The sequence below is a fragment of the Scyliorhinus canicula genome, chromosome 18 (assembly GCF_902713615.1).
Source record: "Scyliorhinus canicula chromosome 18, sScyCan1.1, whole genome shotgun sequence".
Classification (NCBI taxonomy): Eukaryota; Metazoa; Chordata; class Chondrichthyes; order Carcharhiniformes; family Scyliorhinidae; genus Scyliorhinus; species Scyliorhinus canicula.
In genome coordinates, this window is record NC_052163.1 from 53,530,320 (window position 1) to 53,545,305 (window position 14,986).

Below are 14,986 nucleotides of genomic sequence, written 5' to 3' on the forward strand. Positions count from 1 at the left end.
GACATGCCCTCCTGCACTCTTCATTGAAACAGGGTTGATCATCTAGCTTGGTGGTAATGGTAGAGTGGGGGATATACCAGGCCATGAGTTATAAGTTGTGTTGAGTACAATTCTGCTTCTGATGTCCCACAGCATCTTATGGATGCCCAGTCTTGAGTTGTTAGATCTGTTCGAAGTCTATCATATTGAGCACCAGTTGGTGGTTTTCTTGCCCATGTTTGGATCTGATGCCATGAAACTTATGGGATCCACAGTCAATGTTGTGGACTCTCAGCGCAACTCCCTCCTGACTTATACCATTGTGCCTGTGCTGGGTCAGTCCTGCAAATGGGACCAGATATACCCAGGATGAGGATGGCGGTGTCAGGGACATTTCCTGTATGCTATGGTTCTGTAAACATGATGCTGGACCAGTTTGTGGGACAACTCTACCAACTTTGGCCCAAGTCCATCGTCAGGAGGTCTTTGCAAGATAAGCTGTTGTCATTTCCAATCTCAATTCCAAGTTGAATCCAGGTGGTCTGCTCAATTTTATTCCTGGACACCGGACAATGGTGCAGGATTGGATGTGCTTTTGTGTCTAATGCCTCATCCCTTTGGAGGAAAATTCAGACCATATTTTGTTGATTTTAAAGCTTGTACTCTTCTGCCCCCCCCCCCCCCCCCCCCCCCACCCAGCTCCACGTGCATCACATATCAATATGGCAATATTTCTAATATTAAAGCTGTTGTTACATTACACACTAGAAATTTTGCATGCATTATTGTAGTTCGTGAAAGTGCTATGTAATTGAACACAAAATAACTTTTAAATCGTGTCAGCTTACAGTTTCAACGATTTACAGGTATTCTGATCTGCAGCCAGCAAACATGTTGCTGTAGGTTCGTAAATATTTTCTACAGTTGTAAATTCAACTCTCATGCACTTATGATAACAGAATAAACACTTGAAAATATTTAGGTTTGTGGGCTCTAAAACACACATCTACCCCCTTTGGTCCCATTTTTTCTGCAAGATGGGCTAGCTAACAATTTAAATCATATTAATTTCACTAAGCCACATTAATTGTAACAAGCATATTACTGTTGGCCTGCAAAGTAATAGGAAACTGACAGCTGACATCCTGTCTTTTATATTATTGAACTGTATCAACTGAAAATTATATTATTTGGCTTAGCCTTAAACTCATGAAAGTAAGTTTATAAGTAGAGTTGTCTGAAACGTGAAACATCGCTCGTATACTGTAGAAGCGTGTTTTTATACATGTGGAGTGGTCTATACTGCGAACATTATTTGTGCAAATAAAATGGTAAAAGCTGGTGAAGGTTTTATATTTCTTGCTATATTTTTTCATTTGACTTTCCTTCCCTAAATAAAACTAGGTTTGAAAAGTAATGCTCTGGTGGTGATGACTCACGGCTAACTAAGACTTGTTCATAATGCTGGCTACTGTACTGCCTCAACTTCAGACAGCAGTTCTTTGTGAATCAGTAGTAAATGGGTATGGGGGACATCTATGCACCATACTGATTGGTGACTTGCAATCAACAATTTTTTGTGTTCTTTTATTGCATTACATTTGGCCTGCACTGATTTTTGTCATTCTGGCCAACTTGTGTTATTGTATTGTCTGTATAACGTGTTGTTACTTCTAAATGGATAGTTGCTTCAGAGAAAATGTTTAACCTGTAGTAACCTCTGCAGAGATGATTAACTCAATTTTCGTTTGAGCTGAATGTTATGCCTGTCCTATGGATTACAGCAGTTTACAGAAAAATGAATAGTTAAAAGACTCAGACAGCTGATTAAAACTTCATGTTCAAAGAAAATTTGTTTGGCTAAAATGTATTAACTATATTGTGATTTACAGCTTAAGTGATTCCCCTCAACTCTGGCCATTATGTTGTCATCAATACAGTTGCTACTTCTCACTGGTCTGTATTTTCTTCCTGAATGTTATGATGCAAAAGATGGGTGATTATGAACTATAAATGGATGTCCGTGATTGGAATTTATGTAACCAGCATTTGTGATGTTTGAATTTACAGTTTTTCATTGAATCATAGAATCTAGAGGAGGCCATTTGGCCCATCATGTCTGCACCGGTCCTTGGAAAGAGCACCCTACTTAAGCCCACACCTCCACCCTATCCTTGCAACCCCACCTAACCTTTTGGCCACTAACTGGCAATTTAGTATGGCTAATCCACCTAACCTGCACATCTTTTGATTGTGGGAGGCAGCCGGAGCACCCGGAGGACTCCCACACAGACACTGGGAGAATGTGCAAACTTCTTACAGACAGTCACACGAGGTTGGAATTGAACCCGGGACCCTGGAGCTGTGAGGCAGCAGTGCTAACCACTGTGCCGTTGTGCCGCCCATTAAGTTTATTTAAATCCAATACAAATAATGTTGGAAGTGATGTAAACTCCTTGAAACTAATCAAACATTTCTAATTTAATGAATATTATGCTGAATTGATCTTGTATTAACTTATTTAGATTTTTATGTTTTGATTGCAGATAAATGTCTAAAGGTGATTAATTCATTTCTTTGACACTCCAAAAGAACGTAAGGTCATTAGAAATTAGAGAAGGAGTTGGCCCCAAGTCTCCTCCACTATTCAATCAGATCATGGCTGATCTGATCGTGACCTCACCTCCACTTTCTGCCTGCCCCAAATAACCTTTGACTCTCTTGCAGGTCAAAAATCTGTCTAATGATTGCACACCTAAGGCTGCATTTAATTGCATAGAATATACAGCACAAACAGGCTATTCAGCCCAACCAATCCATGCTTCACTTGAAACTCCTCCCATCTTTCCTAATCTAAATCTAACCCTCTATTATCTTCTCCCTCATATATTTGGCTGGCTTTCCCGTGAATGTATCTGAACTGTTTGCTTCAAACACCCCATGGTCAGAAATTCTTATCACTCATTTGGGTAAAAAAATTTCTTCTGAATCCCTATTGGATTTCATGGTGACGATTTATATTCATTCTAGTTATTTTTCTTGATCCCCCCACCCAACCAAGAGGAGACATTCTCTCTGTATTCACTGCAGCAAGACATTTCATAATTTCAAAGACCTCTGTTAAATCACCCATCAGACTTTTTCAGGAGACAAGTGAGCTAGTCTGCCAATCCTTTCCGACTCGCAAAGCACCTGCATGGATGTAATTCAATGGGAATGCTCTACAAGGCTCATCATATAAGTCTGGGTTGCTGTTCAGTCATATCAGGCGATTGATATTTATGGAAACTAACAAAACAGGGCATGCAAAAGACATGATTGCACAAGCATGCATTCTGATAAAATAGCTGTCTTCCCTGAGAGATTTGATCATTTGCACGATATTCTAGAGCAGGGGTGGGCAAACTTTTCCGTGCAAGGGCCACATTCAGAAATTCACAATTTTAAAGGGCCGCATAGTATATTAAGTAAAATAATTAATATTTAAAATAGCCAAAATAAAAGGTTTTTAAAGAAAAAAAAGCAATTAATTTTTATTAATTAATATTTTAAAGTAGAAACTTCACATGAAATACATGTTGTGCCGAGCAATGATCACCCTACTCAAGTCAACGTATCCACCCTATACCAGTAACCCAACAGCCCCCCCCCCCCCCCATTAACCTTAAAATTAAAAAAAATAGACCTTTGGCGGGCCGCATGCGGCCCCCAGGCTGTAGTTTGCCCACCCCTGTTCTAGAGTGATGCATGATTTGAAAATTGACTGAACGTTTAGGATTTAAGTTTAGGATTAAAAAAAGAAGCTTTTTTGCAGTGTTAGTTTAAACTGGCTTCTGCTACTTGCCGTTGATTTTAAATGAAAAATGTTGAAGTGATTATTTGCAAAAAGTTGTTTTGATGCCACTATTGGTCCAAATTGGATCCATCACTTTCCATGCTGTGAGCCATGTTTTTTTACTAAGCTCACTTGGAAAGACTTTGAAAATGAGCTGAATTGATTCTGAAACATTTTCTATTAACTGAAAACATGCAACCATCTTGTACCTGGACTAATGCAATATGTCACATTGTTAAACTGCAAGTCCTACTCCAGTCAATCTTAAATCATGTTCTGAATCACTGGGCACAACGGGCAGCTACCAGGTGCTTTCCATGCATTAGGTAATTGACTGGAAGAGTATAGCTATTTGTACTGTTAATCTATCTTATAAAGAGCTCAGAATGACATTGATCAAATAAATATTTGCAGTATAATATGAAAACATATGTGACACTTTTTTTTCCTCTTTCTCGCAGTACTAAAATCTTTCCCAACTAATGAGGACTTTGTTGGAATTTTGATATATGTCTGGGCCCTTTGTGCAAATTCACCAGTATTGCATTTCTTTGTAAAAGTCCCAACTGATTATGATGAGCTGCATGCTGCCAATAATTAAGATACTATGCATATAATTTTATTTATGGATCTTTGGGTTGAAGACAGGAATTTTATGGACATGTTATTTTTGCATCTCCTGTGCAAAAGGAGGGTTGCCTTTTAGCTGTTTCATGAGACAGCAAGAACTATTCTCTGACACTGATCCATAGAACAACATGTTCAGGGCAACAGCGTACCTGAATTGTAGCGAGTTTTTTAAACTATCCTAAAAATCCTCAAGTGCTTAGTTAGCATCATTTTACTCCGACAGTTTTTTTTTCATGTCTGTTTTCACTTGCCTTGTTGCAATATTGAATGTTTCTCTTTACTTTAATTCTACTTAAAAGAGAAGCAAATTTCCTCAGGTACGAAACGGAATGAAAATTCAAACCGTATATCACTGCTGTGCTGGTCTTGTTATTTAGAAGGCAGACCGGGGTGTCTCGCACCTATTGCAGCAATAGGGAGCTGGCTGGAGAATTGCTCTGGAGCCATTTTGTATTGTAGAAGATTACTAGTGACTGAGATAAGGATATCTCCCAAAAATATATTCATACAATTTCGAAGTACGTTTACAGTTGACATTACATGAGGTAATCCGTTTCTTCCAATCAAAAACCGAAAATACTGGACAATCTCAGCAGGTCTGACCGCATCTGTGGAGAGAGAAGGGAGCTCACATGTCAAAGCTTCCAAAACTGTCAAAGTTTCTTCCAATACTGTGTTACTCATTACATTTGCAATTACAGTTAATATGTACAATATTCATTACATATCAAACCTACAGCCTGAGCGATTTTACCCAGTTTCCAGCCCGTTGGTGCACTGTGGCAGAAAGGCCTTAAACAGTGGCCGTTTCCTATTTCACCTTTGCAGTGATTGCCCCAAGCTTTATTGTGTTTTTTAACGACGTAGCCCTACATATGACATATATATGAATTAGGAGTAGACTTAGACCATCTGTTTCCTCGAGCCACTTGATAAGATCAGTCGTGGACCTTGCAATGTGCCAGTTTGCAGCACTCTGTGTTGGACAACTCTTTTCTCTGGAAGATCCAAGTTTTGTGGAGAACAAAGAGTGCCTTTCATGGAGTTAATAGTCCTCCACTTGCTGTTGATGTTTATCTCTGTGCATCCCTGGGAACAGTCTTTAGAGCAGAGTCCTTCCACAGGGAGCTGCGAGGGATGAACCTCGATTTAAAAACCACTGCAACTCTTTCCAGACCTTCCTTGAAAAGGTACATTCCAGAGGGATGGTGGACAACTGTCTCTTGCCCAACATTTATGCCTCGAGGACTATATACGGAGGGGCTGAGAAGGATCTGACAGTTCCAAGTTTCATTTTGGTGCTTGTTTGATGAGGCATTCTGCCACATGACTTTGACAGTCTGCTCAGGGAACCATGAAAAGAAAAGTACAGCACAGGAGCAGGCCCTTCGGCCCTCCAAACATACTATGGGATCCATATCTATTTTTCCCACAGAGTCCTTAAAATATGTTAGATATGGATCACTGCCTGATGGACATGGGGTCAGAGGTGGTTTCCTACAGAAATATTTCTACAAGTGTTTGGTGGTGTGGCACAGTCCCAACTGAATGGAGTGTTCTGTGGCAACGTGGTCAGCTCTGCCTGACTTCAGATTTGATCAGAACGGTTTTGAATTCCCATCCGCTGATTGAAACTGCCCCTCTGATGTTTATGTAGAGAAGTTGGATTCAATTGCGGATTCCCTCCCCAAACTCCATTTTGGAGAGCACTTCCATCATGTAGGTATGTGATGTTGTATCAAAGGCCTATTCCCGGTCCAGGCTGGTGAAGCAGGTGTCCATCCCCCTGTCCCATACATAGGCGATCATATTCTTGAGTCCTGTGAGTCTATCAGAGATCTCTCTGCCGGGTACAGCACAGGTCTGGTCAGGGTGAATGACAAACTCGAGATACCAGACGTGATTTGATTGACAATGACCTCAGACAGAATTTTGTAGTCCACATTAAATAGTGAAATGGGTTGCCAATTTCTGATTCCCCCCCCCCCCCCCCCCCCCCCCCCCCCCCACCCCCCACTTCCACCTGTAGATGAGGGTAATGATACCTTTCCTGAAGGATTTTGACATACTGCCGGCCAGAAGCATCCTCATACATTTCCAGCAGTTCTGGGCTGATCCAGTCCTACCCAGTTGAATGCAACTTCACTGGTAAGCCATTGCTTCCGGAAGTTTTATCCCTCTCAAAGGACCTGATGGCTTTTGTCAACTTGTCCAGAATCGGCAGTTTGATCAGACTCTCCCATATACTGTCATCTAAAACCTCCATGTTCAAGAACAATGTCTGGGAGGCTGTATCTGGGGTCTTGTCGTCATACAATCCAGCATAAAAGGATGCTGATCCTTCAAATGCCAGGTTGCAGTGAAGTTATTGAGCTGGCTTCTTCCGATGGGCTGCTGTTCATCGAGCTCCGTCTATCTTTTGGAAGAAGAAACTCGGTCTACCTTTTGGAAGAAGTACTAACCTCCTGCTCCATTGAGCAGACTCTTGTCCAGAAGGTGATCTTGAAGGCCTCCGCAGTAAAGTGTGAGGCCTGTTGACTCTTCACATTTTGAAGATCCTCCTTTATCTCCACCTTCTTGGAGTAGGAGCAAATTATGCATACTTTTTGAATTTGGGAAATTTGCAGATTCTGAAGTTGCCTCTCCACGGCAGAATTCCAAGGTCGGAGGAATGGCATTTATTTCCTCCTGAACAGATTAATGGCGTATCACGGTAAAGTATCCAACCAGTGATGTCATTTTGTGACTTATTCTGGTTATAGGATGGCACTTGGGCTGGCGTTAAGTTGTAGCTCCCACTTAACAATGGAACTGTTGCAGAAGATACCCTATCAATGATGCTGCGGCCTAATCTAGCAATGATTGAAGACTTGATTTTCCATAGTTCCCAGAAATTGAGAGAATTATTGTTTTTCTAATAATAGAATTGTGGTCGGTGCATTTGTTCTTTTATAAAAAGAACATCTGGAAGCAGAGTATTTTGCATAAAATGTGCATTGTTAGACTTGCCTTTCCTTTTAATAATGACATAATTCCAAATAGGTTATGATTGATAAGTGTGTAATTCAAGTTCCAAAATTTAGACTTCATTAAACTGAAGAAATACTGTGAATTAATTTCATTTAAACCTGATATTTTCAGTGTAATTTTGTGCCATCAATTTTTGCTTGCGGTAAGCATTCAAATTTGTTTCCAGCTTGGCATTCTTCAGTTGCCAGTTTAGTGCAGCCACACATAAGTTCAAGCACAGAATGTGTGTTTAGTTTCAGCTCAGCATTCAGGTAACATTTAAAGGTTAAAATACAAGTTCTGTCATTAGATGTCAGTAAACTGGGTGTGTAGTTCCATAATGTAATGGCGATGATTATATTATAATTATGGGTGTGGTAGCATCATGGTTAAATTATTGGACGAGTCATTTGGAAGTCTACGCTAATAATCCAGAGATGAGTTCAAATCACACCATGGCAAATGATGAGTTTAGATTCAGTTAATTTCTCTCTGGAACAAAACACGTGGGTCTCCATATGATGACCAGATAGTCGTAAAAATCCATCCAGGTGTTATCTTTAGATTCGAAATTCAGCCATTGTGGCCTATATTTTTCTATATATAATATATGTATATATTTATATATTTTTAAAATTTAGAGTACCCAATTATTTTTGCCAATTAAGGGGCAATTTAGTGTGGCCAATCCACCTACTCTGTACATCTTTGGGTTGTGGGGGTGACACCCACGCAGACACGGGGAGAATGTGCAAACTCCATACGGACAGTGACCCAGGGCCGGAATTCAAACCCAGTCCTCAGCGCCGTAGGCAGCAATGCTAGCCACAGTGCTGCCCTCTATTTATGTATATAAAAATCTAATGTGATTGGCTCTGAACTGAAAAATTCTTTCATGAGATATGGGCATAGTAAGACCAACATGTATTACCTATTCCTAATCGCCTTTGCAAAACTGCATTCGGAAATGGCCAAGTGAGCCACTGTTGTATGGAAACTGCCACAGGAAAAGCTATTTTGAGCTGCAGCGGTTCACGACCAACTTCAAGGGCTGGGCAATAAATGCTGGCCGTGCCTATATGGTTTGAATTAATTTCTAAAAACCCAGTTTTGTCAATACACTGTCACTCAAATTCAGATACAAACCTGTGCTGCGCTACCAGTCCAGTGACAAACCCAGTATTTCTTGTTTGATCAATTTGAAAAGATGAAATAAAGTGTGAATGTCATGCATGACTTGTTTCTCAAGTGGTAAAATAGATATGTTCCTTGAAGTGAAAATGGTCATGTGTCTGTTTTCCTTTTGTGGGATATAGTGAATATGTATAAACATGTAAGGGAAAGCAAAACTCATTCCTATATTTGGAAGTATGGTGGAAAATCTTCATATTAGTTCATTTGAAACTGCCCCATTTTCCCATGCCAAATAAAGTCTTGCAATGGCCAGTATTCAGTCCTTTGTAACCAATCGCCATGCTTTTTGCTCCTACATATCAGAAAGGTTTGGATTCATTTCCTAAAACTCAGATGGAGGAATGAAATGAACACTGATCAGTGTATGTGCTCTTGGTAGGGAAGAGAAAATTCATTCAACTTCCCATCCTGATCACTGTCTGACAAATTCTATTTGGTGGAAGATTTGATGTTCGATGACGAGACAGTTATGCTCAGCTACTTCCTAACAGCTCTCATCTGCTTGAAAATATGTTTGCTAAGTTATAATTGATTGTCTTACTGTACAAAGTACAGTGTGATTTTGTTTCACAATCCTAAAATCTTGTGCCAAATCTGTCAGAAGACAATTGTTGCTGAAGTCTTGTCACAAGAGGCAGCAGTAGAGCAAAGTTGTGCCTCTTTAAAAATAAAAAGGCAAGTTTAATTCTTATAAAAAAAGCAGCAGTCATTTTCCTCCAATTGATGTAGCACGTCACGTTATAAACACAATACTTGAATTCATTATAATTATAAAATTGAATACATTTATTTGTTGAGCAAAGGTACGGTATCTAGGACAGTGTGGATATGATTTTAATACAATATCTTTTCTTTTCTCATTTCCCTTTTTTAAACAGTTAAACGCAAAGCATTGAAGTTGAATTTTGCCAACCCAGCCATCAAGACAACAGCAAGGCTTCCACTAAATCCAACAGGAGGAGTTCACTTTCAGAACCCACATATGTGAGTGAAGTCTTCTAATTTTATAATATGAAACATCCATTGAGATCGGAAATTATGCGTCCAAGAAATACTGGAGCGTTGTTGTCAACCCCCTTTTTTTATAATTAGCAGAGAAGATGGTCATGGTCACCTTAGTGTCTTTCTGTGCTCAGTCTATACAGGTGATTCGAATAATAGTCTGAGAATTGTTGCTCCAATTGATTTAGGTGCCTTACTTTTCATGAAGTGCTGTTCTTGCCCACCAGATGAAGATCAACAATTTGTACTGTGGGGATGCCATGGCTGAGATTTGTGTGCTTTGGATTATTTTCTATTTGCTGGAGCACTGCTGAATAACATTCTAGTGGTAAATGTATTAATTAGTCATCAAAGTAATTGAAACTGAGAATCATGGCACCAATTATCATTTATAATTTAGAATTCTCCGTTTAAAAAAAAAATGGAATATTTTCAATTTCCTATTTTGTTATGTAGATGTTCCATGGCCAATATTGATTATTACAGATTTCTATTTGCATGTGCTCGATTTTGTAATATGCAGTAAATACTTGAATGAAAAAGCTTTACAGAAACATCAACATTTGTCAGTTGGAACATGGAGCAGCAGCTAATATTTTGACTGGTGTTCTATCAGACATCAATTCCCATTAGTGAGAGGCTAACTCACTTGTAACAATACTTTTTGGCTTGTACAAATATTAGATCATGCCAACTTGTCCTGTGATAAAATCCCTTGAATCCATTATTGGTTGTTTCATTATTATTTGGTTAATATCTTTGCTTTCGTGGTCTACTTTTATTTTCTTGAAACAGGTCACTAACCTGAGGTTAAAGTGCTTTGTCTGTCTTTTGATGTGGAAGCTACTAAGTCTAAGTAATATCTTGCATGTGTACCCATTTTTAAGAATTGAGCAACATTTCTAATAAACAGTGCGGTTTTTTAAAGTTCTAAATGGTTCAGTGCTTCACTTAACCGTCTGATCAGAATTGAAGCTCTGGTTAGTTCATAGAATCCCTACAGTGCAGAAGAAGGCCATTCAACTCATCACGTCTGTACTGACCCTCCAAAAGAGCACCCTACCTAAGCCCACTCCCCTGTCCTATTCTCGCAAACCCGCCTACGCATCTATGGGGCAAGTTAGCATGGCCAATCACCTAACCTGCACCATGTGAGAATACTTTTATGTGATTGGTTGTTTACTGTTCTTAATGGCACCGCGATAAATTTCCCCTTAATTGGGGAAAAAAAAAGAATTGGGTACTTTAAATTTCTTAGAAAAGAAAGGAAGTTGGTTTTGCATAAGTTTGGATACATTTGAAGCTACTGAACTTCTTTTTTCTTTAAAAAAAAAAATTCCAATTAAGGGCCAATTTAGCGTGGCCAATCCACCTACCCTACACATTTGTAGGGGGTGTGACCCAAATAAACACTGGGAGAACGTGCAAAGTCCACGTGGACGGTGACCTGGGACCGGAATCGAACCCGGGTCCTCAGCGCCGTCAGGCAGCAGTGCGAACCACTCAGCCACAGTGCTGCCTTTGAAGCTACTGAACTTGATCACTATAAAATATTCCAAAAAAATTGTATTCTGAATCAGGCATTATTAGAAAGCTAACAACTTAATAATTGCATGCATTTTCCGAGTCTTTACTTCCATCGTTCAATTAACAGCAAAAACTGATTTTAAAACTGATTCTTCAATATATTGATGTTTTCATTATTAATTGCCATGCTAGTAAATGTGTGAGGTTATATCCAGTAATGTGGTCTGGTACATTGAGAATCCCAAAGCAAAATTTACATTCCTCTTCAGCTTTTTTAAAAAGTTGGCTTTTGGCAATCATTAGGAGGTTCAAAAATGAAATGTTACTGTGCTAGCATTTACCATTTTTCTTTTGTTAGTTTGTTAGATTTTATACTAATGAACTGGAAGAACTCCGAATCATCCGGGAGGCAGTCGGGGTGATGGAGAGGAGTTGCAAGGAGGTAGCCACACCCAAGGTTCAGGACAAGAGTAGCTGGGTTATAGTCAGGGGAAGGAAAGGGAACAGGCAGACAGTGCAGGGATCCCCTGTAGCCGTTCCCCTTCGAAACAAGTATACCGCTTTGGATGCTGTTGGGGTTGGGGGGAGGGCATACCAGGGGTAGGCCGTGGTGGCCTGGTCTCAGGCGCTGAACCTGGCTCTGTAGCTCAGAAGGGAAGTGGGGAGAACAGAAAAGCGATAGTGAGCTTCCGGTGTGGATCATGGAGTAGGTGGTCACACACAAGGCAGCTCCTGTCTAAGGTTACAGAAAAGAGCTCTTTTTTAATCAATACGGGGTGGAATTTTGATGAAAAGACGTAGATGAATTTTGGAGGAGTACTTTCCCCCTTAATGGTATGTTTCTTGGCAGAAACAGTGAAAGATTTGGCTGAAGGTGCAGCAAAGACTAAAGCCGTTTCCAGCATGCAGGTGGGGGAAGGGCAAGCATAAGGGCCTCAAGCTGACTTGAGGGCCTTTATTAAAGCTGAATTCCAGCAGCAGAGGGAACAACTGTGAAAAGATCTCGCCAAGGCCATTGAAGAAGCGGTGACGAGGCTTCCGGTGGCGGCCATGGGAGAGTAGGTCACGCATTCGGCAGCTCCTGTCTGGAACGGACTCTTGGACCTTTTTTCAGGAGTTTGCACGGATTTTTTGGGGCAGATTAGTGAAGCGAACACTGCCAAAAGGATTCCCTCTCTGTTGTATGGATAGCTGGACCAGGAGCGGCCGGGTGAAGCGTTTAAGTGCCAGCAGACAGAAGCGTGCGGAGCGGGCGCCGCGGCATGGCGGGCGGTATAGACCAGGGTCCATGGGCGCAGTGGGCACACGAGCAACAGGAGTTCCTTGGGGGCTATTTTGCTGATCTTAAAAAGGGTTAGGTACGTTTGGGTGCGGCCGTTGTGGCGCGGCCGTTTTGGCGCCAGCCGTTTTGGCGCCGGCTGTTTTGGCGCCGGACGTTTTGGCGCCAAAATAACATTTCTTTATTTGTGAATTAGCCTCAGGTGAGTTGGCTGCTGGTGCGGGTGCGTTGAGTTGGGTGCTGGTGCGTTCTATCACCATCTTTTTATATATTTTTTAACTAAAGCAATTCGCATACCCATATGATGGCTGAGGCAGTATCAACAAAACGTGGTAAAGAAAAATTTGTTCATAACGGATTCCTTTACGTCTTTGACAAAACAAGCAAAGGTGACAGCGAAGTGAAATTTTGGCGTTGTGAGCAAAAAAAACCGGTGCAAAGCACGGCTCCATACTAAAGCTGCAAACGTGGTGAGGCAGCTTAACAGCCATTCGCATGATGCTTCTGCTGCACAAGTTGTGAGGTTGCACTCGTGAAAACTAAAATAAAAAAGAGAGCACAGGAAACCCTTGAGGCACCGACTGTAGTTGTTAATGAATGTTTGACAGACGTATCCCAAGCTAGTCTACCAGCCATTCCTAATATATCTGCTTTGATATATCTGCCTTGCTTATAATTACCAAATGAACTAAACTAAAGGTTTTTTAACTTTAGTTTTTAACTAAATGAACTAATTTAAGGTTTTTAACTAAATGAACTAATTTAAGGTTTTTAATTTACAATAAAGATAAAAGAATACATGAAAGTGTTCTTAAATTTGAAAACATGGCTCATAATCACCAAATGAACTGAACTAAATGAACTAATTTAAGGTTTTTAATTTACAATAAAGATAAAAGAATACATGAAAGTGTTCTTAAATTTGAAAACATGGCTCATAATCACCAAATGAACTGAACTAAATGAACTAATTTAAGGTTTTTAAATTTACTTGCAACAATTTGCAACAATTTACTAGCCACAAAAACTAAAAGAATTTTAGCTGCGCCCAATTGTCCCATGGCGCCCAAACGGCTGCGTCCAAACGGCCGCGCCAAAACGGCCGCGCCCAATTGTCCCATCCCCTCTTAAAAAGGACATGCTGGTCGGATCCGATGAAGGCATCAATAGACCAAATGATCGCAACTCAGGCAACACAAGGGAAAGCGATTAAGGAGATGGAGAAAAAAGCTATCCGACCGTAAGGACAAGTTGGTTGTATTGGCCCTCGAGGTGGAGGCGCAGGAGAACCTCCCTGGAGGTTCGCGCGGCCGAGAGCGAAGGAGTTATCTTTTTTTCTCCCACGTTCATAAGGTTTATTCCCGCATAGACTTCTTTGTCTTGAGCAGGGTGTTAATCCCAAAGGTGGCAGCAGGGTAGCATGGTGGTTAGCATAAATGCTTCACAGCTCCAGGGTCCCAGGTTCGATTCCTGGCTGGGTCACTGTCTGTGTGGAGTCTGCACGTCCTCCCCCTGTGTGCGTGGGTTTCCTCCGGGTGCTCCGGTTTCCTCCCACAGTCCAAAGATGTGCGGGTTAGGTGGATTGGCCATGCTAAATTGCCCGTAGTGTCCTAATAAAAGTAAGGTTAAGGGGGGAGTTGTTGGGTTACGGGTATAGGGTGGATACGTGGGTTTGAGTAGGGTGATCATGGCTCGGCACAACATTGAGGGCCGAAGGGACCTGTTCTGTGCTGTACTGTTCTATGTTCTATGTGGCGGGAACAGAATACTCAGCAATCACAGTCACGGACCATGCCCCGCACTGGGTGGACCTGCGGCTTTGTGAGGAGAGAGGGCAGCGCCCACTCTGGAGACTGGATGTGGGGCTGCTGGCAGACGAAGAGGTTTGCGGGCGGATTAGCAGGAACATCCAGGATTACCTGGAAACAAACGATACGGGTGAGGTAGCAGTGGCAATGGTCTGGGAGGCTCTGAAGGCAGTTGACAGGGGAACTCATCTCAATTCGATCCCATAGGGAAAAGAGAGAAAGAGCCGAGAGGGAGAGACTAGTGGAGGAGATACTCCAAATGGACAGGAGATACGCGGAGGCCCTCTAGGCGGGGCTACTGAGGGAATGGCGGAGTCTGCAGGCAAAATTTGAATTGCTGACCACAGGGAAAGCGGTAGCACAGCTGAGAAAAGCAAGGGGGGCAGTCTATGAGTACGGGGAGAAAGCGAGTAGAATGCTGGCACACCAACTGCGAAAGAGGGGGGCGGCCAGGGAAATCGGGGGAGTAAAGAATAAGGAGGGTAACACGGTCTTGGATCCAGGAGGGGTGAACACTGTCTTTAAGGAATTATATAGTAAGCTGTATGAGTCGGAGCCCCCGACGGGAGTGGAAGGGATGAGGCAATTTTTGGACCAGTTGAGGTTTCCAAAGGTAGACGAGGACCTGGTGGAGGGGCTGGAGGCCCCGATTGAATTGGAGGAGATTGTCAAGGGTATAGAGGGCATGCAATCGGGTAAAGCCCTGTGGCCGGACAGTTACCA

The 14,986-nt window shown here is 41.6% G+C and overlaps 1 protein-coding gene across 2 annotated transcripts in view; it reads left to right on the plus strand.

Moving 5' to 3' along the window:
- Window positions 1-14,986, plus strand: part of map2k4a (mitogen-activated protein kinase kinase 4a) — a 213,090-nt gene that overhangs the window by 89,338 nt on the left and 108,766 nt on the right. For both annotated transcript variants that reach the window (XM_038778177.1, XM_038778178.1), the window contains one exon: window positions 9,526-9,631. In XM_038778177.1, the coding sequence (XP_038634105.1) occupies window positions 9,526-9,631 (106 nt within the window). The remainder of the gene's footprint in view (window positions 1-9,525; window positions 9,632-14,986) is intronic.